Below are 27,903 nucleotides of genomic sequence, written 5' to 3' on the forward strand. Positions count from 1 at the left end.
TTACAATCCTTTTGCTCTTAATGTACTTGTAAAAGCTCTTTGGATTATCCTTCACTTTGACTGCCAAGGCAACCTCACGTCTTCTTTTTGCCCTCCTGATTTCTTTCTTAAGTCTTTTCTTGCACTTCTTATACTCCTCAAGCACCTGATTTACCCTCTGTTTCCTATACATTTCATACAACTCCCTCTTCTTCTTTATCAGAGTTGCAATATCCCTTGAGAACCAAGGTTCCTTATTCCTATTCAATTTGCCTTTAATCCTGACAGGAACATACAAACTCTGCACACTCAAAATTTCCCCTTTGAAGGCTTCCCACCTACCAATCACATCTTTGCCAGAGAACAACCTGTCCCAATCCACACTTTTTAGATCCTTTCTCATTTCTTCAAATTTGGCCTTCTTCCAGTTCAGAACCCTTTCTTCCATAGACCACTGTCCTCTCCTACTAGATTGCTTCTTCAACTCTTCCATTTATCACTTCCTACCTTCATACTTCATCTCCCCTTCCCCACTCATCCACCTTCTCTCTCTCCTGGTCTCAGCAACCATCTGCCAGATTCATTTCCTTCTCCTCACCACCACTTCTTATTCTGGCTTCTTCTTCTTTCCTTTCCTTGAGATGAAGGGTCTCAATTCAAAATGTCGGTTGTTTATTCCCCTCCAAAGATGCTGCCTGACCTGCTGAGTTCCCCAGCATTTTGTGTGTGTTGCTAAAGACCTGATTGTTGTCTTCAGGATGGGGAAGGAGAGCAAATATACACCTGACTACATGAGTGTAAAGAAAACAAGGTGGCTTTCATATTAACACTTCCTAATTTCACAATGAAAAACAATTGCTAATTTTAAATGATATTTTTGGAAAAATATAATACAACTTTGATGTTTTAGAAAACTGCCAAAATATGAAGCCCTGTATATTATGGTTTACAAGGTAATTTAACTTCCTTAAACAGTTCAAGCAATTTTATAACTTTTCAGTCAAGTATGGTTGAATAATTTAGTTGTCTGGCTACTAAAATTCTTTACTTTGAAGATCGCAAAAGATGTTGGTTGAGGAAGGCCTATATACCAAAAGTGCCAATTACTTTGTTGAAGTTCATACGTCACAATCTTTTATGAAGCAGTCTTTGTTCTTGCTGAGCTACTGAAATTTAGGTAACTGCAGAACAAGTCATTAACATTCATGATGCATGATACATTGCACAAATAATAGGAGATGGGAAAGAGAAGAATTTTATAGCAAGAATTTAACAAGTCCTAATGTACACATTCAATTACAAAAACCAGTTGTTGTAAAATGAAAAACTTGACAGAAAAGTATTTAAGCTGCAATATGTGCTTATAACAATGCTGCCTCAAATGGTAGTCATGTTGGTTTAATTATGAATCTAGATGTTGTTAATATCTTTGATTTACATAAACAAAGACTTATTAGCATATAGTTACAAATTATTGTGTTCTTGGTTACTGTTTATTGGACATCCACTAAAGTGATGATTAAAACATGTGCAAAATGCCTTGCACCAGCATTGTGAAATCATTTAACAGAGTAGGGAACTATCATCTTAGTCAACCCAGCCAGACAAATGAACCACTCCATACTATAAAGTCACAACTCCAACTAATAGTGAACAGCTTCAGCAGAACAAATCAAAACAAAGGATACGCTATACTCTACTGACTTCCAAATGCTAATAAAAGAGATTCTAACATACCATGTTACACAGGTCAAAATTTTTGGCTATCATTACCAACATTACTTTCATCAGGAAGTATCATTAGCTCTGCAAACTGATAAAAAACAGAGCATCTGCCAGGCCTCCTCTCACCAGGGAACTAACAGGAATGTGTATGTTTGGAAAACTGGGACACTGAGAGCATATGATAAAAGCATACCAGGATTATCAATGAAAAGTTTGCTCCCGCCACTTCCTGGTCAAATATGAGTGGATGGGTGGCAAAGGAAACCCAAAAAAAGGGAGAAAGCTCAAGCACAACAAATATGCCCTTTTAAGGAAAAAAAAGTGTCTTTTAATGGATAAATGAAGATGAGCTTATTTGAGGCCAAAAACCTGTGAAAAGGAGCAACTGAGCCTCAAGAGCCATCTTACCCACTTGACAGCTGAATGGCACGGGAAGTAAATCACAGAAGACACACTGAGTGAGCTACACCCATAGTATGTGAACTCTCAACTATGCGATCATCTGGACTAGATTCAATCATCTAAAATGATCACCAGGATACTCCACTCTTTTTAATCACTGCATCCACGTGCCTATAAGTTTCTAAAATTACCCTAAAGTATCCACTCTACCACCACCCTGGGCAGTGCGTTCCACACACTCACCACTCCCTGTGTAAAAAGCATACCTTTGACATTCTCCCCACCAAATACGCTTCCCTTTAATTACCAATTACGCCCCCCTTGAATTAGCCACGTGCCCTGGTAGAAAGTCTCTGGCTATTCATTATCTATATCTTATCATCTTGCGCACCTCTATCAAGTCACTCCACATCCTAAAGACGACTTGTCTATGACAACTCGCATGCTTTATAAGTCAGAATTTTCCCAGTTGTGAAGAATTAGCAAATTTAATTCCAAACAAATTAGAGTAATTTAATTTTGCCCCCACCCCCTGCCTCCCAACTCATTCTATCCTCCAACTACTCACTGGCCACTGTAGAACTATATTCATCATGAATCTCTCTGGCATTCTAATTTTGCAGATGATCTTCAGTGTAGAACAATTTAAATACACAGATATAAATATAAAAACATTTCAAAACGGTCTTACCCAGGGGACATAAAAAAAACACTAAACATCTACGCTCTCCTGTGCAGTCTTTGATTTTTAAAGATCTCATGGTAACCCAGATCTTGCAGAAATCTTGCAGTACTGAAATTATCTCTGCACCTATCACTTTCGAGGAGAAATGTTTAACCAAGAATTGTGACAAATGAAGTCATTGAGCTTTACACTTCTATCCCCCATCAAGAAGGTCTTAAAGCTTTCTGCTTCTTTCTTCACAACAGACCCAAACAATTCCCCTCCACACCACCATCCTTTGTCTGGCGGAACAGGTCCTCACTCTCAATAATTTCTCTTATGGCCCCATCCACTTTCTCCAAACTCAAGGTGTAATGGAAATGAATAAACAGTCTATGTTTTGGGCCAAGACCCCTATCAGGACTGGCAAAAGCCAGAATAAGGTCGTGGGGAGAGGGGAAAGGGGAAAGGGTACAACCTGGCAGGTGAGAGATGAGTAACACACACAAAATGCTGGTATAACTCAGCAGATCAAGCAGCATCTATGGAAACTAATGAACAGTCGACATTTTTCCACCATCAGCAGAATCTTGTACTGGTGATAGGTGAGACCAGGTGAGGGGAAATGTGGGTGGATAGGGTGGAAGGATGAAGTAGGAAGCTAGGAAGTGACAGGTGGAAGAGGTAAAGGGCTGAAGGAGGAATATAATAGGAGAGGACAGTGGATCATGAAAGGAGGAGGGGAACCAGAGGAAGGTGATGGACATGTGAGGAGAAGAGGTAGGAAGGGAATGGAAGAGAGAAGGGGTCAGAAATTACCAGCAGTTAGAGAAATCTATGTTCATGCCGTCAGGTTGGAGGCTACCCAGACAGAATATGACGTGTTGTTCCTCCAGCCTGAATTTGGCCTCATTGTGGCAATACAGGAGGCCATGGACAGGCCTGTCAATATGGGAATGGCAAGTCCAAGTGAAATGCGTAGCCACTGGGAGATCCTGCTTTTTGCAGAATACAGCTCAATGAAGTGGGTCCCCTTCTTCACAAGTCTATAATGCTGATTGTTTTAATACCTTACATTAAACCTTAAAGTAAAATACAAACACAGTGTACTTTAACCTTTTAATCAAAATACGGCATCACAGGTGGAAATTGAAAGCCTTCCATTGTTTTGCTGCTGTGCTGCTTTTGTTACCCAGCACTCAATACATTTTCATTATATTAAATGGTGAGTAATAATTTTTACTGTTAAGTACATATATGTGATGAAGAAGTGTAAGATAAAGACTGCTTACCAGTAGCACATAAATTAAGAGTCAGAAATGATAGTGATCCCAAGCTATCTAAACCAGAGGACATGGGTTAAGGGTGAGGGGGGAAAAGTTTAAAGGGAACATTAGGGGGGGCTTCTTCACAGAGAGTGGTGGGAGTATGGAATGAGCTGCCAGACGAGGTGGTAAACGCGGGTTCTTTTTTAACATTTAAGAATAAATTGGACAGATACATGGATGGGAGGTGTATGGAGGGATATGGTCTGTGTGCAGGTCAGTGGGACTAGGCAGAAAATGGTTCGGCACAGCCAAGAAGGGCCAAAAGGCCTGTTTCTGTGCTGTAGTTTCTATGGTTCTATCTCAATATACAATATATTCCAAAATTCAAAAAAAAATCAAAATCCAAAGCACTTCCAGCCCCAAGCATTTTAGACAAGGGGTATTCAACTGTATTGTTATAATTACACTGTTCTGCTATTCTTAACTATTCTGTTGCTTTAGTTCAGATTAATTTATCACACGTATATCAAAACATACAGTAAAGCATGTAGCGTGTGTTAACAACCAACATAAACTCTGGAGAAGCCCACAACTGTCACCACAGATTACGACGCTAACATACCATGCCTACAATGTACAGCAGAAAACAAGTAGTAAAAAAAAAACAGCAAAACAAGACCTTTTCTACTAAGGACAATTCTTCAGAATAATATGAGTTCATCTAGAACACCTTCCTATATCAACATGCATTCACCCATCTCTCATGATAACTAGCATATATTGATTACAGCTCACCAACTCAAAGATTTTAAAATTCTGAAACACAAGAGATCCTGCAGATGCTGGATATCTTAAGCAACACACAAAACGCTGGAGAAAATCAGCAAGTCAGGCAGCATCAAAGGAGGGGAAAAAAGTCGATATTTCAAGCTAAGTCCCTCCATCAGGACTGAAAAGAAAGTTGGGGGGGGGGTGTAAAAACCAGAATAAATTGGTAGTGCAGGGAAGGATTACAAGTTGGCAGGTGATAGGTGAAACCAGGTGAGCGGGAATGTGAATGGGTAGGGGTGACAGTATGAAGAAATTAGGAGGCGATAGGTGGTGGAGGAGAAAATCTAATGAGAGAGGACAGCAGACCACGGAAGAAAAGCGAGGAGGAGAACCACAGGGAGACGATGCACAGATTAAATGGGGTGAGAGGGCAACCAGGAATAGAAAAAAAAAAGAGAAGTTGGGGCGGGGGGTTATGGAATTCCCGGTTGATAGAGAAATCAATTTCATGCCATCAGGCTGGAGGCTACCCAGAGAGAACATGAAGTGTTGGTCCTCCAACCTGAGTTTGGTCTCATCTTGGCAGTAGAGGAGGCGATGGACAGACATGTCAGTGTGGGAATGGGACATCAAACTGAAATGGGCAACCATTGGGAGATCTTGCAGAGACAGTAAAGGTGCCTGATGAAGCAGTCCCCCCAGTCAAAGTTCTAACAGCTACTGAGCAAGTGCAGCACTGGTAAACAATTACATGAAACATCGCAAGTCTACGGATTTGGAAGGTAACACATTCAACCACATACATAGATCAGGGACAATGTTAAAAATTCTTTTAAGAAAATATAGTGGCATTTATTAAGAGGAGTGGGTGAATTTGAAAGGAAACAGTTTATAGCAATACCAAACATAAGGACCAGAAAATTGTACATTCAACAGTTTAAACAGAAATTGATCAACAAAAGTGCAGCTCATGGACATGATGAGCACAGAGGACAATGTGGGTCTTAAAAAGAAAAAAAATCACATCAAGTGTGTGATGGGCAGAGGTGGAGCAAAGGCATTTTCTCAATCCGAATGACAAAGCTCATCACATTCCTTTTAATCTACTATTTTGTTAATCAATTACACCTTACCTACAGTCTGTGGTATGTATGGCGCCAGCAGTTTGGCCTTCTTCTTTTCATAGCCCTTCTGAGTGATATCACCTGAATGGGGAAAAAAGAAACAAGTCTTAATCTTTCATTATTTAGCAAATGTGTACACAATACAAAGACAGACCTATCCCCAGTTGTTATGCAGTATCAATAAGAAAAACAATATTGAAGGATTTGTGCTGCTGAGTTAAAAGGAGGCTTAACATTCCAAGCAATAGTAAACAATTTTATCTGTGAAACTGTCACAGGAAATAATTCAACTAATGACCATCTTGATTACACTGAACAACAAGGATTTCGCTTCCTGAATACTTTTGGGTGTATCTTATGAATTTGGGCCACTGATCATGAAAATAGCCATGAAATTTCCCAATCATGCATTATTTTTTGAAGTCACCTATATTTGTTTTTCAATTCATAATTAAAGTCCATTAAAATGTAGCCCACAATGTAAGCTGAAAAGTTTTCCATCATGTATGAGCATGCTAAGGAAGTATGGATGCTGCATGGCAGGACAGGTTTTAGAAAGGCTATAAAAGCATCACCCACACACCGTTCTATGCATTGAGTTTACATCACGTTGATGCACATGCTCTATGCGCATAGCACATTGTGTGTACTCATTATGATAAAGTAATTGTACTTTCAGGAGTATTTGTGGCATATATACACATAAATCTCAAAGACGGAGCACAACTCCTCTTATTAAGAAAGCCTGTGAGCTCAACCTTGGATGTGAAATTGGCAACTAAGGCAAAGCCTGAGCTCCTCACATTTGTTGCGCAACAAGCGGTGTCGTTCTTAGAGCTTGGCTCGGAGGTACTTGGTAGTCAGTGCTATTATGCTATTTGCTGTGCCAATGATAGGGCTAGAGCAGAAGGATCATGTGACACACTACTACTTCTGCCTGACCTGTGTGCCTGGTTTCTCTCCTAAAAACAAGAAATCCATTGAACAACACACATCAAAGTTGCTGGTGAACACAGCAGGCCAGGCAGCATCTCTAGGAAGAGGTACAGTCGCCGTTTCAGGCCGAGACCCTTCATCAGGACTAACTGAAGGAAAAGTTAGTAAGAGATTGCCATTGAACACCCCATTTTCCTTCAGCCATGAGACCTGTACCACATGACGACAATCTTCCAGTACTGAAACCATCAGACATGGAGTCTGGAGGAGGCGCATGAACATGCCATGATGCTCAACCCAGGAACTGAAAACAAGAAAGATGCTGATGCAGATTTTGAACCCTTTACGTGAGTGAGCCTCATCTGATAACCCAATCTGAATTAAATGACCTAATCAGAGACTTGGGTTTGTCAAAAGCAAAAGCAGAATTACTGGGTTCAAGACTGCAAGGATGGAATCTGATGTCACTAGGCAAAAAAATTTCTGACTTTCACTGCACTAAGAAGATTTGGCACAATCCTTTGGTCAGGTTGATAATCTGCATTTCTGCACTGACATTAATGAGCTTTTGACTGCTTATGGTTGCCAGTATGACCTACTACTATGGCATATTTTTATTAATTCTTAAGCCAGAAAGCTGTGCTACTACACAACAGCAATGTCCACCCTTCAATACCAATCAGCTATGCACTACGCATGAAAGAAAACTACTAAAATTTGGAAGTCTTGTTGAAAACACCTCAGTACAGTAACTACAACTGGAACATCTGTGGTGATCTGAAAATAGTAGTGCTGCTACTAGGAAAGCAGCTCAGATACACTAAAGAACCTCATTACATTAAAAAAGGATTGGCCTCTCTGTAAACAGTTGGTTCCAGGGCAGAAAAGTGTGGCACATATCCACTTGTAGACCCAAAAAAGATAGTTTTGCCTCTTCTTCATGTAAGATTGAGGCTTATGAAAAATTTTGTGAAAGCAATAAACAAAGAAGGTAAAAGGTTTCAGTATTTGAGACAGACATTTCCCAGAATAACTGATGCCAAAATTAGGAAGGCATTTTTGTTAATCCACAAATCAAACAGGTAATCAATGACAGGCAATTTGAAGAACTTCCAGTGGGACTGGAGAAAAATCGCATCGAAGGTATTCTTGGATGTTGTTGAAAATTTTTTTGGAAACTACAGAGCACCAAATTATGCAGCTAGTTGACAACATGCTTCAAGCAGACAAAACCAAGTGCAACATGTCACTAAAGACTAATCTTCTACATTCCCACTTAGACTTCTTCCCTGCAAATTTTGGCGCTGTCAGTGACGAGCATGGTGAAAGTTTTCAACAGGGCATGGAGAAATGGTCATCAGGGTAACTGTAATCCATCAATGCTGGTTGATTATTGATGGACACTTAAGCGAGAAGCCACAATCATTGAGTACAAATGAAAATAATCAAAGCATTTTTAGCTCAGTTGAGCTAATGGTGCTGCCAAGCATCAGCACCATTATGTAATTAAACCCATTATATTCAATAGAAGTTAAATTCTTGTTTCTCTAAATTCCTACACGATACAAGTAATCTGAAATTATATTTGTGTTCAGCTTCAAGCAGTCCATCTTAACCATAAAAAATCTGGGGAAACAACACTTCTGAAAAAAATTTGCTGTCCAGTGTTATTGCCTAGTCAAATGGACACAACACAGCATCCCATCCCTCACTTGAGTGTCAACATCACATAACAGACGTTCATCAAAAATGGTGTTTGGAGAGGGCTGGTAGGTACAGTGAGCTCAAGTTAACCACATTAATTATACAAGTTGATTTTTTTTCTTGAAAACAGGGGAGCAACTTTCTAAAAAAATTCTGTATGTCTAATCTACATTCATCTACAAACTCAAGAATCAGGAAAGATCACAAGGCTTATTCAAACAATAAGTGCAAATGTCAAAACCAAACCAAAGCCCAATCAGAAATAGGTTTTACTTCCAAAGTTACAAAAGTAGCAGATAAAGGTAATGCATTAGTTATAATGGACTTGTATTTCATCAGCACACCTAATAGTGAGGAGGATATTGATAGGTACAGTTGCAAGAAAAAGTTTGTGAACTCTTTGCAATTACCTGGCTTTTTACATTAATTATTCAAAAAATGTGGTCTGATCTTCATCTAAGACAATAATAGGCAAACATAATCTACCTAAACTAATAACCCACATTAGACCACGTCTCCCTAACTGTTTCACTTTAGCAATATTTCTGGGATACCTTCTTCACAACCCTCTTCAGCTCATGCCTCAGTATCTCAATTGGGTTATGGTCTGGACTCTATCTTGGCCATTCCAAAGCACAATTGTTTTCTTTTTAAACCATTCTGTTGTTAATTTGCTCTTGTGCTTCGGATCATTGTCTTGTCTCGGTACAATTTTGAATTCATTGTTCCCTCAACAATTGCAAGTTGTCCAGGCCCTGAGGCAGCAAAACAACCCCAAACCATAATGCTCCTTCTGCCATGCTTCACAGTTGGGATGAGATTTTGGTGTTGGTGTGGTGCCCCTTTCCCTCCAAACATAGCGATGTGCATTTCTGCCAAGAAGTTCAACTTTAGTCTCATCTGTCCACAGAACATTGTCCCAGAAGTGCTGTAGAACACCCAGGTTGTCTTTTGCAAACTTGACACATGTAGCAATAGAGAGCAGTGATTCCCTCCATGGTTTCCTTCCATGAACATCATTCTTGTTCAGTATTTTTCTTATAGTGGACACATGAACAGAGACTGTTGCAAGTTCTAGCGATTTCTGCAGGTCTTTTGTTGTTACCCTTGGGTTCTTTTTCACCTCCTTCAGCATTGCATGATGTGCTCTTGGTGTGATTTTTGCAGGACGCCTGCTCCTAGGGAGAGTAGCACCAATACTGAATTTCCTCCATTTGTAGACAATTTCTCCTACTGTGGACTTATTTAATATTCAGGTCTTTAGAAATACTTTTGTAGCCTTTACCAGCTTCATGCATCCCTACAATTATTCTTCTAAGGTCTCCTGAAAGTTGTTTTGATCGAGGCACGATGCACAAACAGATCTTTCTTGAGACAAGCAGGCTCTACCAGTAACTTGACTTTGTGTGCCCTTTTTATAGGGCAGGACCCCTCTACAACCCACAGCTCCAATCTCATCTCATTGACTTGAACACCTGACTCCAAATAGCTTTTGCTGAAGGCATTACTCGAAAAGGTTCACATACTTGTTTTTTCAACCTAGACAGTGATTGTTTAAATGGTATACTCAGTACAATTGTTTGTTTAGGAAGATTGTGTTTGTCTACTGTTGTGACTTAGATGAAGATCAGACCACATTTTATAAGTAATTAATGCAGAAAACCAGGTTAATTGTAAAAGGTTCACAACCTTTTTCTTGCAACTGTATATATTGATATGATGATATGGATCTGCTGGTACAGATACAAGAGCAATGGCTTGTGGAATTTAATCACGATAAGTGCAGGGCTATTCCTTTTGGGATGACAAATAGCAGCAGGACTTGCACAATGAATGGCTAGGTCCAACCGAATATTGAGGGACCTTAATATTGAAGAAATTTGAGGGGGACCAATAACTTTATGGGCAGATTTTCTAGAGAGGTTGGGGCGAGTTTAAACTAGTTTCGCAAAGGGATGGGAACCAGAGTGGTAAGTCAGAGGATGGTGCAGTTGGTATACAAGTAGATGCAGTGTGCAGTGTCTGAGAGGAAGGGCAGGCACTTGACAGGGCAAGACTATAGTCAGTGGGATGGATTGAAATGTGAACACAAGAGAATCTGCAGATGCTGGAAATCCAGAGCAACTACACACAAAATGTTGGAGGAACTCATCAGGTCAGACAGCATCCATGGATAGGAATAAACATTTGATGTTTTGGCCCAAACCCTTCATCAGGACTGGAAAGGAAGGGGGAAGACACCAGAATAACATGGTGGGGAAGAGAAAGGATTACAAGCTAGAAGGTGATAGGTGAAGTCAGGTTGGTGGGGGAGGGGGGAAATTAAGTAAGAAGCTGGGAGGTAATAGGTGAAAAAGATAAAGGCCTGAAGAATCTGATAGGAGAGGAAAATGGATGATGGGAGAAATGGACAGAGGAGGGGCACTAGGAGGTGGTGATAGGCAAGTGAGGACAAGACAGAAGAGGAGGCCAGAGTAGGGAATTGAAGAGGGAAGGAGGAAAGGAAATTTTTAACCAGAAGTTGGAGAAATCTACATTCATGCCATCAGGTTGGAGGCTACCTAGATAAAATATCAGGTGTTGCTCCTCCAACATGGTCTCATCATGACAGAAAGAGGTGGCCAACACGCCAGAATGGGAATGGGGATAGGAATTTAAATGGTTGGTCTCCAGGAAATATTGCTTTATGTGGATGGAACCCCAGTCCATAAATGGTGGAGGCTGCATTTACCTGCATCTCCTCCATTTCCTGGACATCCACCCTCACCCCATCTTCCTACTGCCTTAAAAGAGATAGTTTCTCTTGCCCTCACCGACCACCCCATGAGCGTCTGCATCCAACACATCATTCTCCACAATCTCTGCCATCTTCAACAGGATCCCACCACCAAACACACCTTTACCTTCCCCCTCCCCCCGACCACTTTCCATAAATCGCTCCCTGTGATTCCCTTGTCCACTCGTCCCTCCCCACTAATCTCTCTGGTGGCACTTATCCCTGCAAGTGGAAGAAGTGCTATACCTGCCCATTCACCTCTTCTTTCACCTCAGTTCAGGGCTCCAAACAGTCCTTCCACTTGAGACAATATTGCATCTGCAAATCTATTGGGGTTGTCCACAGTACCCTATCACCTCTTAGCTTGTACTCCTTTCCCTACCCCCAACTCCTTATTCTGGCATCTTGCGTCTTCCTTTCCAGTCCTGATGAGGGTCTCAACCCAAAGAGGTGATGGGGGTGTAGGTTAACATCGCTAATCAGGGATAGTATCACATCTGCAGAACAGGAGGACATTGTATTATCTACCAAGTCAGTGAGGGTGGAAGTCAGAAACAGGAAGGCAGCAATAACTCTACTCGAAGTACTCTATAGAGGCCCTCACCCAATAGCAACAGAGACACCGAAGAACAGATTAGGAGGCAGATTTTGGAAAGATGCAATTAAACACGGCTGATGCAATGAAGGACTTCAAATTCCCAAATAATGATTAATACTCCCTGGTATGGAAGAGGTGGATAGGACAGAATTTGTTTGGTATATCCAGGAAGGATTCCTGACTCAATATATAGACAGGTTAACTAGAGGACAGACATATGAGATCTCGTGCTAGGCAATGTACCAGGTCAAGCCTCATAACTCTTAATGGAAGAGAATTTCAGAGGCAACCACAACTCCCTGAACTTTACCACAGTCTTGGACAGGGATAGGAGCAGAACGCTTGGGAAATTATTTAACAGGGGAGGGGAATGGTGATGCTATCAAGCAGGAACTGAGTAGCATAAAGTGGGAATAGATGAACTCCAGGAAACGCAAAACAGAAATGTGGAGGTTGTTTTGGGAGCATTGGGAACAGGTGTTTCTGGATAGGTTTGTATCCATTTAGACAGGGAAGCAATGGTGAAGGAATCATAGTTGACAAGAGATGTGAACATTTTATCAAGAGGAAGAAAAAAATCTTAAGGTTTAAGCAGCAAGGACCTGACAGGGCTTTAGAGAGTGTCAAGGTATCCAGGAGCTGAAAAATGGACTTAGAAGAACTAGGAGGCATGAGAAGTCTTTGGCGAGTAAGGTTAAAGAAATCCCAAGACATTATTTTTATATATACACACACACACATACAGGTGTGTGTGTGTGTGTGTGTGTGTGTGTGGTTTGTGTGGTGTATATATATATATATATGTAAAACTGTAAAACACATGCCTGGAGTAAGAAGAAAAGGGAGGTCCTTAACGAATAGTTTTCTTCAGTATTCACCTATGAGAGTGACCTTGATGTTTGTGAGGGCAATGTAAAAAAGGCTGATATACTTGAACATGTCGACATTAAGAAAAATTATATGCAGGACCTTTTGAAAAATATTAGGATAGTTAAGTCCCCAGGGCCAGTTAAGTCCCCAGGGCCAGTCCCCAGGTTACTATGGGAAGTGAAGGAAGAGATTGCTGCTTTTTGGTGACGATTTTTGCATCCTCACAGGAGTAGTATTGGATGATTGGGCGGTGACAACTATTATTCTTTTGTTCAAGAAAAGCAGGGATAACACTGGCAATTATAGACCAGCGAGTCTTAATTCAGTGGTGGGCAAATTATTCGAGATGAGTTTTAAGAGAAAGGATTTACGAGCATTTGGAGAAGCACAGTCTGATTAGGGACATACAGCATGGCTTTGTGAAGGGCAGATCATGCCTCAAGAGCCTGATTAAATTCTTTTAGAATGTGACAAAGCACAATGATGGATGTCGAGCAGTGGACTTCAGTAAAGCACCTATGAGTTTCCCATTGGTAGGATCATTCAAGAGGCATGGGATCCAGGGAAATTGCTGTGTGGGTACAGAATTGGCTTGCCCATAGAAGGCAGAGTGTGGTTGCAGATGGAGCATATTCTGCCTGGAGGTTGGTGAGGTGTTCCACAGGGATCTGTTCTGAGACCCCTGCTCTTTGTGATTTTTACAAATGACCTCGACGAGGAAGTGGAAGGGTCAGCTAGTAAGTTTGCAGATGACACGAAAGGTGGTGGACTTGTGGATAGTGTGGAGGGTTGTCATAGGTTCCAGCTGGACATTAACAGGATGCAGAACTGCGTTGAGAAGTGACAGATGGAGTTCATCCTGGAAAAGTGTGAAGTCAAATTTGAGGGCAGAATACAAGTTTAATGGCAGGATTCTTGGCAATGTGGAGGTACAAAGACATCATGGGGTCCATGCCCATAGATCCCCCCCCAAGTTGCCACACAAGCTGATAGGGTTGCTAAGGTGTAAAATGTATTGCCCTTCATTAGTTGGGGGATTGAGTTCAAGAGCTGCAAAATAATGTTGCAGCTCTATAAGCCCCTGGTTAGACCACACTTTGAGTACTGTGTTCAGTTCTGGTCGCCTCATTATAGGGAGGATGTGGAAGCTTTAGCGTGAATGCAGCTATTTACCAGGATGCTACCTGGACTAGAGAGCATGTCTTATGAAGGTAGGTTGAGTCAGCAATGGCTTTTCTCTTTAGAGAAAAGGAGGATAAGAGGTGACTTGATAGAGGTGTACAAGATAATAAGAGGCATAGATCATGTGGATAGCCAGAGGCTTTTTCCTCAAAGTGGAAATGACTAATAAAAGGGGGCATAATTTTGAGGTGGTTCAAGGAAAGTATAAGGGGGGCACATCAGATGCAGACTCTTTACACAAAAAATGTTGAGTACATAAAATGGCCTGCAAGCATTTCAAAATCTCCTAGGCACATGCATGATGGAAAAATGGAGGGCTAGGAGGAAGGACGGACTAGATTGATGTAGGGGTAAGTTAAAAGGTCAACACATCATGGACCGAACAGCCTGTACTGTGCTGTAATGTTCTTTGTTCTATGTTAATCAACAAGTCCAGGAATGCTAGAGGGTGGCAGCATGGATAGATAAGGTCATGAAGACATAGGTTGTACTTTATTCATAAGTACAATGATGTTCTGACTTTATAAACCACGTTCTGCATCTAACACTACAGCAAATGTGTGACAACATTAGAGAGAATGCAGAGAAGATTCATCAGGATTGGCTTGGGATGGAGAGTTACAAGGAAAATACAGAAGCTGGGCTTTCTTTGGAGCAGAGGAGGCCAGGGAGGGTGATACGAGAATCACAGATAGGACAGACTATAAAACTACTGAGTATTGGTATTGGGAAAATAGTAAGTTTAGAAGAGATTTTTCATCCAGAGGATGGCTGGAATCTGGAGTACACTGTCTGAAGGATGGAGGCAGGTATTCCCACAACATTCTAGTCATACCGTGATGAGCACAAATAAAGTTCACACCAAGCGTCCTGGACCTGAAACCTGAACTGTTTTTCTTTCCATGGATACTATTTGACCTACTGGGTGTTTCGTTTTATTTCAGATTTGCAATTTTTATCTAGCCATGCACTTGAATTACCAAGTCAGCTGTGAACCACAGGAAGAATGTGTCAAAAGGCTATGCTACCTAGAACTGCGGCACAGCATTTATCTCCAATTTCTGGTTAACAGTTATTCCTCAAATCAAAACCTTTGAAGTAATTATCTGGTTATCACAAACTTGTATTATAACAGTATTTACATCTGAAGAGCAAATATTTATATGGAAAATGTTTTAGGTTATGGTGCTGGTAAAAAAAAAACTGGTCAGAATCAGAATCGTGTTTATTATCACCCGTATGTGTTGTGAAATTTGTTAACTTAGCAGCAGCAGTTCAATGCAATACATGATATTATACTTGTACATAATTTTCCCCTCAGACTTTAATTTAACCCATTTGAAAAGATAGCTCAGAAAAAAAAACATGGATATGGTGAAACCAACCATTTGTCCTGAAAGTTTTTGAAATTACAGAATTATCAAGTAGGAAAATAAAATATGCAAAACAGGGAACAGCGATGAGATGTTTGTCAATAAAATAGGCAGAATTTATATAAAAAAGCTCAAACAGAAAACCAAAGAAAAACAAGGCAAAAGTAGAAATTTAAAAGCCTTACTGAATAAATCTCTAAATGCAGAGTTCATTGTCATTGTAAAGGAAACACAAAATGTGAAATAAACAAATCCCTGAGGTGCAATCAAATGGCTAGATTAAAAAAAAATAGCCATCGCATCAAATTGTGGAAATATTTTCAACAATTGAACTGCAAATATGCAGTTAATTTTAATAATTAAGACCACATAAATGCAACTTAAAGATTTTGGGTATGTTGTGATACCACCATATAGTGGATGCTATATTTAGTTGTCAAGAGTTAAGAGGAACACGAAAATAATTTGCAAACTGAACCGTAAAATAAATTGAACTAAATGGCAGCATATCAAATGTATATTGCTTCGCTTTGCATAAAACAGTACTGTAATAACAGCAAGGATAAGAAATATCTTCAAACCAATACTACTATCGAACACAAAAAGGCAGTTTCCATACCTGACAAATGCTTCTTGAAAATGAGTGTAGCTCACACAAATCTTCATGTACCGATCCTTACAGAATGTGGGTTATTTTAAAGCTAATTTTGGTAACTGATTACAATTTCCAACCTATCCATGCAGACTAATTTGCCATTGAAGTCTTTGCTCTGTAGAAATGAAATTTGTATTCTCTCCAGGCTTTTCACAATAAAGCTTAAAAAAAAGCACAAAGGCCAAGGTCTAAAACACAGTTTAAAAAAAGGAAAAGATGAAAATAACAATGAGGAAATGACTGAGCCAGAGACACTGTAGATAACAAGTGGCCTGGATGTGCAGCTCTGGCCAATCAATTCTTTCAGTCTGAGTCAGGCAATACAAAGTGAAGACTCTTTGTTTCCTGTTTCAAAGGCTCAGAGGCTGAATGTATGCCTCAGAATAATTCCCTAAAGAAAATGCACCAAGACCCTCTGTGACCAGACTATCATCCAGGCATTTTACAAATCCCACTACCCATCCCCCACACCACCCTCCGCCCAAAACTGAGCTCAGCCCTCAGGCACATCTGGTGCACTTGGAAGGCAGCTGTCGTCCCACAGCTCTGGCGGCGTTCTCGAAGTCTACCGTGATGTGACAAGGCAGTCTGATGCAGCTCAGGACATTGCTGAGTGAAGTAAGGAAAACAGCTGAGCAAGAGGGCTGATAATGTGAGTGAGCACTAGGTTATTTCAATGATTCCTTTTAACTGGAGTACACTAGGACCCGTACATCTTGGCCTAATTAAGTAACTGACCCAATAAGCCGAAGTTAAAAATGTATTTTAAAAAAAGACAAAGAAACAAACTATGTATTTAAATGAAATACAGAACAAATTAAACACTACCAATAGTACAGTATTATAAAACTGTATTAGTTCCTAGTAGTTATTGACAGAGGAATTCATCCAGTGTACACAATGAACAAAATCAGCTTTGACACCTAGTGCACATAATGGACTGCTTTCATACAATACTAACAAGCATCCTTCGAGTTTTCATTTTCCTTGCAACATTCAAGATAATTGTAGATACCTTCAAATTGTTTGTAGTTCCTAACTTGAAGCAATGCAATCTTTTCATTTTCACTACCAGCCGTTTCTGGCATCTCCAAGCTGAATGCTTGAAACCACAGTGAAAAAACAGTTCGGAACTCTCTTACTGCTTATTTCTCGGCAACTATCAGTGACAAAAATCACTGTTTGAACACAAACATACACAACTGACACTATTTAAAAATTGTTTGCTCTGAACAAAGTGTAGTATCTAACATTTACACATGTACATCTGATGCTGGCTGGAACCTGTTCAGCAACAGTATCCTGCCCCAGTTAAGCAGCACAGTGTCCCAAATAAATTAAGGAAATCCCAACAATTTTCTCAATTAGTTTTTGTTCTTAAAGAGATATCCCAAATAAGCAGGTGCCTAATTAACCAATGGCCCAATTAACTAGAATACACTGTATTTTACCATCCAAAGCCTCCTGGCATGTTGAATATTCATTAATTATTGAATTACATTTCAATCAGTATGGAGATTTCAATCGGCACATTCTATCCGTTCCAATGAAGGGTCTCAGTGACCATTTATTCTCCTCCTTTTATGTTATCTGCTGAGATCCTCCAGCATTGTGTTACCATAAATATTTAGGTATCCACATCTCAAAAAAACAAGTCAAAATTGAATTACTTTTGGATTACTGTAAAATGGGTGGTCAATTAGTGGTACAGACTTCATGGTCCAAAGAGCTTGAGAAACCTTCCCTCTAACAAGACACATTTCTAATAAAGTCCCATACTTAAGGGAAAGGTGGGAGAATTAGAGGAAACGTGAAGAAATATGAGATCTCAATGCTAGGAAAGCATGCTCACAATAAGGAGAGGTGAGACAGGTATGGTGGCTGGTGGGTGGAAATAGAAAAGGAAAAATAATTAGACAGAGAATCAGGTGGAAGGAAGGGAGGGGAAGGTAGACACAGAGGCTGTAAGTTGATGTGAAACCAGGTAAGGGAGGTTGATGGTGAGATAGAAGTCAGATGGGGAGATGGGTTAGAAAGTGTAAGTCAAGGAAGAAGAAACCCAGATAGATTGGTGTGAGATGGACAAGGGTGATGGGATAGGGGTGACAAATCAAACTGCTGAGGTGCAAGTAAACAAAAAAGGTGAAGGAATAGAGAATCTTGGCAAACTGGTAGGAGTAAGAAAGGAACACAGAGGATGTGGGTCACCTGAAATTAGAAAATGAAATATTCATCCCACTGGATTGTAGAAAATGAGTTGCAGCTCTAGCTTGTCTTTGACCACATCATGGTACTGGAGAAGGCCAAGGATGTATTTACATGTTCTATGTCTCCATATTCAATGACATGCATAAGCCTCACAAACGCATTTAAGGAATTGTACAAATCGCTCAGAATGGCACAAAAAGAGTATGTCTTGTTAAGACAAGACGTACTCTTAAGCAATGGTTCCCAACCCTTTTGATTGCAAACATCACTTTAAAAAAAATGCAGTTGTAATCTAAATGATTTACACCACCTTTTAAGTATGGGGAGCTAACTTGGCAACTTCTAGGGATAGTAGATCATCCTTTGGCTAAAACAGCTGTCAGCCAACTTCTTTTTGGAGCTTTCTATCTAAATTACCGTAATCTTTTAAATCCTGTCGGGCCCCTGTAATTCTGGGAATACCCAGGCAAGGTCATAACGTTCTACAATACAAGCTTACTTACTATCTCAAGCCACATTTAACTTGTTGGAAGTTCAGATAAGCAGAATACTTAAATTAGCTGTAATCAGTCATTTAAAATAGCAAGCAGTAACTTTGCTGACCAGAATCATAAATGAGCACTATCACAAGAGTAGACTTCACAGGCCATGAATGTGTGAGACAGAGCAAAACAGAAAATAATGCCAAGGCAAAGGACATAGTAAAAATCCTAATCAAAATGAAGAGTTTCAAGGAATATCTTAAAAGGAAACTGGCCAATTACTTGCTAAATCACCATCAGCATATAAACTGTAGCACCAGAGGTCCCAACAAACTAGACCACTGTTATATTAAGACTAGACAATGGGGTGACCCGTGGGGGCACCCTTTGAGAGAAGGGTAGTGCAGTCTGATGTAACCAGAATGAACATTAAATTTTCCTGAATGCTATTGGTATTGCTTTGCTTTGGAAACTGAAGTGGAAAACCTCAGTTTATTAAAGAAGAACGACGCGTAGCAAAGCAAATATAGCTCCTCCTCGTTTATCGAAGGACACTTTTGATGGCATCATTTCTGGTTTATCTGCCACCCTTGTGCCTCTTGTTGTCATTCTGGAGATGTGCAGTCCTTTCATCCCCCGTCTCTTCATCTCTTCTGCTGTTTGTTGTTAGTCTCTGATCCTGGAGACGTGCATGCCTCTCCTCCTCTGTCTCCTCTTCTCTCTTTTTTTGTCCTGACTCTTTGATCCTGGAGTCGTGCGGCCCCAGCCTCATCCGATTCTTCTTCTCTCCCTCTCTTCACCACTTCCCGATGATATTTGGCATCATCTTGTGACCATAATGTCCCTCTTCCCTTTCCACGCGGCATAATTAGGCTGACTTTTTTTTTACCCTAATGCTGGATAGAAGATACGAAGCACTAACCCTAACCCTAAGCTCTGGATTACTCAGTCTCCAGGACTGTAAATCACAGGCTCTAACAGTTCCAGAAACACATTTAAGATGAAAAACAGATGTAACAGAAGTAAAATAGACATTTTTGTGAGCTATCTGGAAGATGTTGACCAAGAGATTGTTGTACACTGGCACCATCTTGACCAACCATCTATTATTATCACTTTTTGCTTTTTGTATTTGCAATTTGTTGTCTTTTGCATATTGGTCGAACGCCCCAGTTGGTGCAGTTTTTCATTGATTCTATTATGGATTTATTGAGTATGCCCACAAGAAAACGAATCTCAAGGTTGTATATGGTGACAAACAGTATACGTACTTTGTTAATAAATTTTACTTTGAACTTAGGGGAGGCAGACAAATCCATGAACGGAATTAGAACCTAGAAGCTAGAAAACTAAAGCCTTAGTCACCAGTACAGGATCTAGAAATTGGAGGATGCACAAAAGTACAAGTAGAAGGCATGCAGAATAAGAGTTATATAGAATGAAAACAGGCCCCTTGGCTCACGGTAGTGTAGTGGTTAGCATACAGTCCCAGCAACCTAGGTTCAATTCCCGCTGCTGCCTGCACGGAGCTTGCATACTCTTCCTGTGACCAGGTGAGTTTCCTCTGGGTGTTCCAGTTTCCTTCCACATCCCAAAGACGTACTGGTTGGTAGGTTAATTGGTCACATGGGTGTAATTGGGCATGGGAGTCTCTAAATAAAATGCCAATCAAAGTGCTTTCCTGAGGCAATCCCATTGGCCTGCATTTGGCCCATATCCCTCCAAACATTTCCTATTCATGAACCTGTCAAAATGTCTTTTTAATGATGTAATTGCACCTGCTTGTAATATTTTCTCTAACAACTCATTCTATATACCTATTACATACCACTGAAAGACTCTAGTGATGAAGGATCTTTGAGATATGGAGCAGCAACTCACATGAATGATGCAAACAGGGCCTTGCTGAAAGGTCTCAGCCCAAAACATTGACTATAACTCTTTTCCATAGGCACTGCCTGGCCTGCTGAGTTCCTCCAGCATTTTGTGTGTGTTGCTTAGATTTCCAACATCTGTAGATTTTCTCGTGTTTGTAGCATTTTTTTTTTACAATGCTTCATAAAAGAAATAACAAACTGCCTAATTGTACTTTCAAGTTAGCTCAGGGATCCTAATCATATGAAGGAGATCACACTACATAAGTCAGCTATAGGTGGCACAACAGCATCACAGCCCTTCAGGTCAGCATGACTGAGCTATATCCCCAGGCTCAGCCGCAGAAATAAGATGCACTTGCATTTGACCTCCTGATTGAATTCGTCAAGAGGACCCTTTAAGAAGTTTACAACCAAACTGCAAGCAAGACAAACACATTCTAGCCCAGTGATCAAGATACTGTTTGGACATTGATTTATTTTGGGTATATATATAAAAAAAAATCAGTAACAAGGCAAAGCTCTGGCAGGAGCCAAAGACAATGGTTTCCATGTTCCTCCATTCCAACTAAACAAATTACAACGCATTATCTATGTTATTAAGAAATGTATAAGATTTGTCTAATGCAGAAGAGTGTACTAGACTACAACCACTTTAAAGCAGCATACACAAAATGCTGGAGGAACTCAGCAGGCCAGGCAGCATCTATGGAAAAGAATGAACAGTCAACATTTCGGGCCAAGACCCTTCTCAGCCCAGAACATCAACTTTTTACTCTTTTCCATAGATGCTGGCCTGCTGAGTTCCTGAAGAATTTAGTGTATGCTGTTTGGATTTCCAGCATCTGCATTTTCTCATGTTTGAACCACTTTAAAGTGACAGTTAATCTTTTAAGACAATACCTCCTCTCATTCTTTGTACATTATGCAAAATTCCCACGTTATCCAACTAGTACCCGCTTTCCTAGAGAAAGAAATACATTTTAAAAGCATTCAAAAATGCACCCAACCACACTAACCACAACAAGCATTTATGGTTCCCAAAAAAATTCCAGTGTAAAGTATGTTCTGCTCATAAAATTAAAGATTTTGACCTGAATAAATTAATGTTCAGTCTCACATTGTGTGTTCAAAGCCAGAATTATTGACATTAGCCTAGTTTTTTTTAAATCTTATTGTCAACATCATTACTTTGCAACTATGTGTTTGCAACTATATGTATTGAAACTCCATTCCAATGGCAAAATCTATTGGCGGAAATCCTCCAAACCTCGGAACAAGTAGAGACACATTCCCAGCTCAAACCAGTTTTCACACGGACAACAATTCATCAAAATACTACCAACTTATAAAAGGTTCATTGGTAAGTTACAGCTTCAGAGTTCAGTTCTTTCCAACCCTGCCCTATACAGCAATTTCTTTAGTCAATCAATGGGAATCAAGATACCTTTTGTTACCCAAAAGGGAAAGACATAAAAGATGTAAAACAACTGCTTATACTAACTATAGTATTGTATATACATTTTTGTTTCATTATTTGTTTTTGGAACATGAGTATCTCCAACATTCAGTGCCCATCTACAGTGGGATGCAAAAGTTTGGGCACCCCCGGTCAAAATTTCTGTTACTGTGAATAACTAAGCGAGTAAAAGATGACCTGATTTCCAAAAGCCATAAAGTTAAAGATGACGCATTTCTTTAATATTTTAAGATTACTTTTTTATTTCCATCTTTTACAGTTTCAAAATAACAAAAAAGGAAAAGGGCCCGAAGCAAAGGTTCGGGCACCTGTTTAGGTCGGGGGACTGTGAGGGCCATGGCAAAACCTTCAGCCTGCGCCTCTTGAGGTAGTCCATTGTGGATTTTGAGGTGTGTTTTGGATCATTATCCTCTTGTAGAAGCCATCCTCTTTTCATCTTCAGCTTTTTTTTTAAAAAAATAGACGGTGTGATGTTTGTTTCCAGAATTTGCTGGTATTTGATTGAATTCATTCATCCCTTTACCAGTGAAATGTTCCCCATGCCACTGGCTGCAACACAAGCCCAAAGCATCCACCCCCATGCTTAATAGTTGGCTCATTGTGGCCAAAAAGTTCTATTTCCACTTCATCAGTCCACAGGACTTGTTTCCAAAATGCATCAGGTTTGTTGAGAGGTTCCTTTGCAAACTTCTGATGCTGAATTTTGTGGTGAGGATGCAGGAAAGGTTTTCTTCTGATGACTCTTCCATGAAGGTCATATTTGTGCAGGTGTCGCTGCACAGTAGAACACTGCAGCGCCACTCCAGAGTCTGCTAAATCTTCCTGAAGGTCTTTTGCAGCCAAACGAGGGCTTTGATTTGCCTTTCTAGCAATCCTATGACCAGTTCTCTCGGAAAGTTTTCTTGGTCCTCCAGACCTCAACTTGACCTCCACCATTCCTGTTAATGGTCCTTTCTTAATTAATTATAAACTGAGGGAAACAGCTACCTGAAAACACTTTGCTATCTTCTAATAGCCTTCTCCTGCTTTGTGGGCATCATTTATTTTAATTTTCAGAGTGCTAGGCAGCTGCTTAGAGGAGCCCATGGCTGCTGATTGTTGGGACAAGGTTTGAGGAGTCAGGGTATTTATAAAGCTTTGAAATTTGCATCACCTAGCCTTTCCTAACAATGACTATGAACAAGCCATAGCCCTAACAAGCTAATTAAGGTCTGAGACCTTGGTAAAAGTTATCTGAGAGCTCAAATCTCTTGGGGTGCCCAAACATTTGCATGGTGCTCCTTTCCTTTTTTTTTTCCACTCTAAAATTGTACAAAACAAAAATAATACACTAATCCTGCTTAAAATGTTGAAAGCCACTGTATAATTAATCTTAAGACAGTGGTAAGTCACTTCCTTGAACCACCACAGTCTTTCCAATGGATGTGTACCTACTGTTCTCCTGACAGAGGATTCAAGGATTTCAACCCGGTAACAATAAAGACACTGAACTTGATTTCCAAGTCTTGATTATGTGCAGTTTGGGAGGAAAATCTTCAGGTGGTGGTGGTCCCATATCCCTGTTGATGATCCTTCTTAATAGCAGAGGGTACAGGTTTGAGGCAAGATGTAGGAATGGACCGCAAATAACTGTCACACATCCTGCTGATAGCAAGCATTGCAGCCTAAGGGACTCAGTGATGGATGGGTGCCAAATGGAGAGGAGTTTTAATTTTATTTTACATGTCATCATATTCTCAAGTGTGATGGTGCTGCACTTACACAGACAAGTGGAGTATTTCATCAATAACCATATATCATGAGCTAAGAGAGAAAATATTAAAGTATGAAAGCTGAGAGCCCACAGATCCTTTCAAAAAGCCAACTCCCTATTTAGTTTCCTTCCATCGTTTTTCAACATTCAATTCATTGGACAACCATCAGAAACTTCACAAATCTAACTGGCTATGATACTTCAGAGAAAACTATGAATAACAAGACAGGGAGAAATGTTTGATCCAGAAAGCTTTTGCACGTGATTTGAAGTAACAGATAAGAGTTCATGCACATAATTAAAGTACAACTGACAACTTTTCTACACAAATTAAACAACTTTATTGGAAAGCATCTCTATAATGTCTGATGCTTCGGAGGTATACCTCACCCCCCTCCACCTGTAAATAAATTGCTTGCTTCCGCAGGAAGCATGATTACAATACTGTCAAGTCTGCTAGGCTTCCGCATTGTTGAATACTTAAAGCTTGCCTCTTTAAATAATACTTCAGTTACTTTATTTATTATCACATTTTACTCTCATACATTTCCAATTTCCTTCTCAGACATATGAACCAAACATGAAATGGTTGTAGACAACCTGGCCAATGCATAATCAGTGAATGCTTTTTATACTTGTCAACGTTCCAATTATTCCTTAATATTAGTGGCATTGATGACAAGCACGATCCACAAATGAAAACCATTCATTCATTGTCCAGGAAATGCTATTGGACGTAAAAGTAAATGACATAACGCCAAGTGAATTACCTCGCAAACAACAGGAATTCTGCAGATGCTGGAAATTCAAGCAATACACATCAAAGTTGCTGGTGAACACAGCAAGCCGTCCTGATGAAGGGTCTCGGCCTGAAACATCGACTGTACCTCTTCCTAGAGATGCTGTCTGGCCTGCTGCGTTCACCAGCAACTTTGGTAAGTGAATTACCTAACAGTTTTACATACCTCTGCAATTGTAGTAGCCAAACCACAGATAACAAGCTGCACGTGGTTCTTTTATATTTCAAATGTCACTCTCAAGAAATTTGTCAAAAGTCATTTCAGCTCTTTTAATTGCAGAAAATGAGAACATGGTAACAGTCCCTCGAGCCCACCAAGTCTGCACTGACCATCAACTCCTTATTTACATTAATCCCATTTTCTACTCTCAGCAAATTCTCACCAACTCACTAACTAAATTCTACCAGTTACCTACAAACTAGGCACCATTTGCAGTCGCCAATTAATCTGCCATCCCATACGTGGAAACCCATGTGGTCACTGGGGGAATGCAAGTTCCACAGAGGAAGGACTAGAGGTCAAGATGAAAACTAGGCCTCACACACCATGAAGCAGCAGCTTCACGAGCTATGCCACTGTGCACCCTTTACTCTGATTGGATTGGCCAATAAAAAACCACACATGATAAATGAAGTAATGCAATGCCATAATATCTGCACTCAGACAGAATTCGACCATTGTGTATGCCCATGATTTCCGCTGTAAAATTTATACAGAATAACAACTGTAGTTGCAATTTTTAAGTGTTAGCAACTCGATATTAGGTTTATGACAATGATATTAAATCAATAAAAACACCAATATGAAGAAAGCGACACAAGAATGGGAAGATAATTTTGATTTCACTGACAATAGCAAACTGCTGCTTCAGTTACAAAACACTCTCACTCCAAAATATTCATAGACTAAACTAGATTAGCTTTATTTGTCACATGTACATCGAAATGTACAATGAAATTCATGCACCAAATCAATGAGGATTCTGCAAATGTTACCATGCTTCAAGTGCCAAAATAACATACCTATAACTCACTACCCTAACGTTCATTTCTTTGAAATGTTGAAGGAAACTGGAGCACCTGGAGGAAACCCACATGGTCATGAGGAAAGTATATAAATTCTGTTCAGGAAGTGGGTGGGGGGTTGGATTTCAAACTCCATTCTAATGGCTGGCACACTGCAAAGCACTGCACTAACTGCTACGCTACTGTGACACCCCATTTTCACAACAAAGCAACCAATTTAATATGTCACCACAGAACTCATCACATTAATTCTTCCTTGAACTACCCTCCTGGATAAGAATTATTGAAAAGAACGATTATAGAATTAATTTATATCTAAACAATGCCAGATGCTATCATCTGCATTCAGTGAGAAAGTCAAGAAAAATAACAAGATAAAAATGTCAGAAATACTCAATAAACAGAACCAGCAATGTTTATGGAGCGAGAAATGAATTTCAGGTTCTGGGTTGGTGATTTTTCTTCAGGATGAAAGAATTTGGAAAACAGACAGGTTGGAACTTCCAGAGATGAGGAAGGGTTGGAGAGATCCAAAGGAATGCCTGTGATAGGATCAGGACCGACAGAAAATACATAACATAGGTAGGTGTCAACTAGGAGGTGGTGGTAAAAGCTTAGGTATTGACAGCTTAACTGCATGGAGTGGGTGTAAAGAGAGGGATGGTGGGGTGAGGTTGAGGTGGGAGAACTCGCTGGTCCTTGAGACAGAAAAGTAAAGCGTGTCTATGAAAAGAGTAAAACTGGAAAACTCAAGAACTCGCCATGGACAGGACTCTGATTTTGTGGTTCAGAATGTCTATAAGATAGAAGAATGTCTTTTCAGGGAAGATTCAATGGAAATTCCCAGAATTTCATTGGCTTTCAAAGTTAATGCTTAATTCTGACATTTGTTAAAAGATTTGATTTTAGTAAATTAAATCTGTTAAACAGAACAAAGCATAGGTTAGGCAAAAAGTAGAGGTTCAGACCATTTCATTTTAGGAACTATAAAAAGGTGCAGGAGTGACAGTATACAAGATTCAGCACACAGAACCACAAATGAGCAATTTCAGCCTCAGGATTCAATTAAAACAACTGGGATGTTCTTCTTGAAGTAAAGTTTGATAGATTTGAGAGAAGAGCACAAGCCGTCCCCATTATAGAATGGTCAAGAACTGGGAACCACAGATTGATAACTTGGAAAAGAATTACAGGGGTCACATGAGGTGGAAAAAACAGCAGAGAACATTTCTGATCTGGAAATCTGCCTATAAGATAGCAGAATCCAAGTCAAACTGTGCTTTCAAAATGGAACAACACTAAAAAGGAATATATTAGAACTATAAGGAAAAGAGAAAGAAATTGCTCTTCTGAAATAGAATATGGAGTCAAAAAGGCCAGATAGCCTCAAACTGCACTGTAAAGATTCTATAAACTCTGTTGGCAGCCGATCACATACAGTGTTCCCAAACCCCTCTGTAAATCTATCTGTAAATAAATTGGACTGTGACAAAATAGTGACATAAATTGTCAGGACAGGCACTGTAAGATACAAAACTTAACTATGTCACTTCGACTAAAAATAAATTTTTGGAAGTTCAATCTTCAAAGTAGCTTGATTTGGAAAGTTTTGATAAATGGCAGCTTGCTGGGTCAGAGAGATCAATAAGTCATACCAGTTCCTCAGAATGATTTGCAACTTCTGTTTAACTCAACCATTCAAATTTCTCTGCAAAATGTAATGATAATTCTATGAATCAAATTCCCACCCACACAGAAGATGCCATCAGCCCAACAGCAGCTGGCAAATCTATCCTGCTGCTCCCCCAAACACCTATTCTCTCAGTCCTGATGCAGGGTTTCAGCCTAAAAAAAAAGACAATTTCTTAACTTCTACCAATGCTGCTCGACTTGCTGTCATGTTCCAGCAGATTGTGTATCACACTAGCCCATATGTACAAGTTGCAACAAGGGAAGGTATATGAGAGTAATAAATCTGCTTGCCCTTGTTCTCACCAATCTACCTGTGGAAGATGCAACTTTTCATGATAGAAGTGCTCACTGCATAATCCTTGAGATGGCAAAGTGCTACCTTCACACATTGGGCACCCCCTCTATCATGTCATGTTGCAATGAAATCTGCTAATGTTCTAGTCTGATCAAAACTAGACATTTGTGAAGTGCTAGAGACCTCAGAATCATAACTATACACTTTCACAATCATTTACCTCATGGTTCACTATAAACCTCTCCTATCATTTTATCATTAATGCAT

At 39.9% G+C, this 27,903-nt stretch overlaps 1 protein-coding gene across 2 annotated transcripts in view; it reads right to left on the minus strand.

Moving 5' to 3' along the window:
* Nucleotides 1–27,903, minus strand: part of LOC134348396 (disco-interacting protein 2 homolog A-like) — a 296,806-nt gene that overhangs the window by 189,592 nt on the left and 79,311 nt on the right. Inside the window, exon 1 of one of the 2 annotated variants that reach the window (XM_063051696.1) lies at nucleotides 5,947–6,009. Coding sequence is in view for 1 of the 2 variants with exons in the window: in XM_063051695.1 (XP_062907765.1) it covers nucleotides 5,943–6,014 (72 nt within the window). In the remaining variant the exon portion in view is untranslated. Of the gene's footprint in view, nucleotides 1–5,942; nucleotides 6,015–27,903 lie in introns of those variants that run through there. The other variant, XM_063051695.1, reaches the window with a different exon arrangement.

Source organism: Mobula hypostoma, chromosome 6 (genome assembly GCF_963921235.1).
Source record: "Mobula hypostoma chromosome 6, sMobHyp1.1, whole genome shotgun sequence".
Taxonomy (NCBI): domain Eukaryota; kingdom Metazoa; phylum Chordata; class Chondrichthyes; order Myliobatiformes; family Myliobatidae; genus Mobula; species Mobula hypostoma.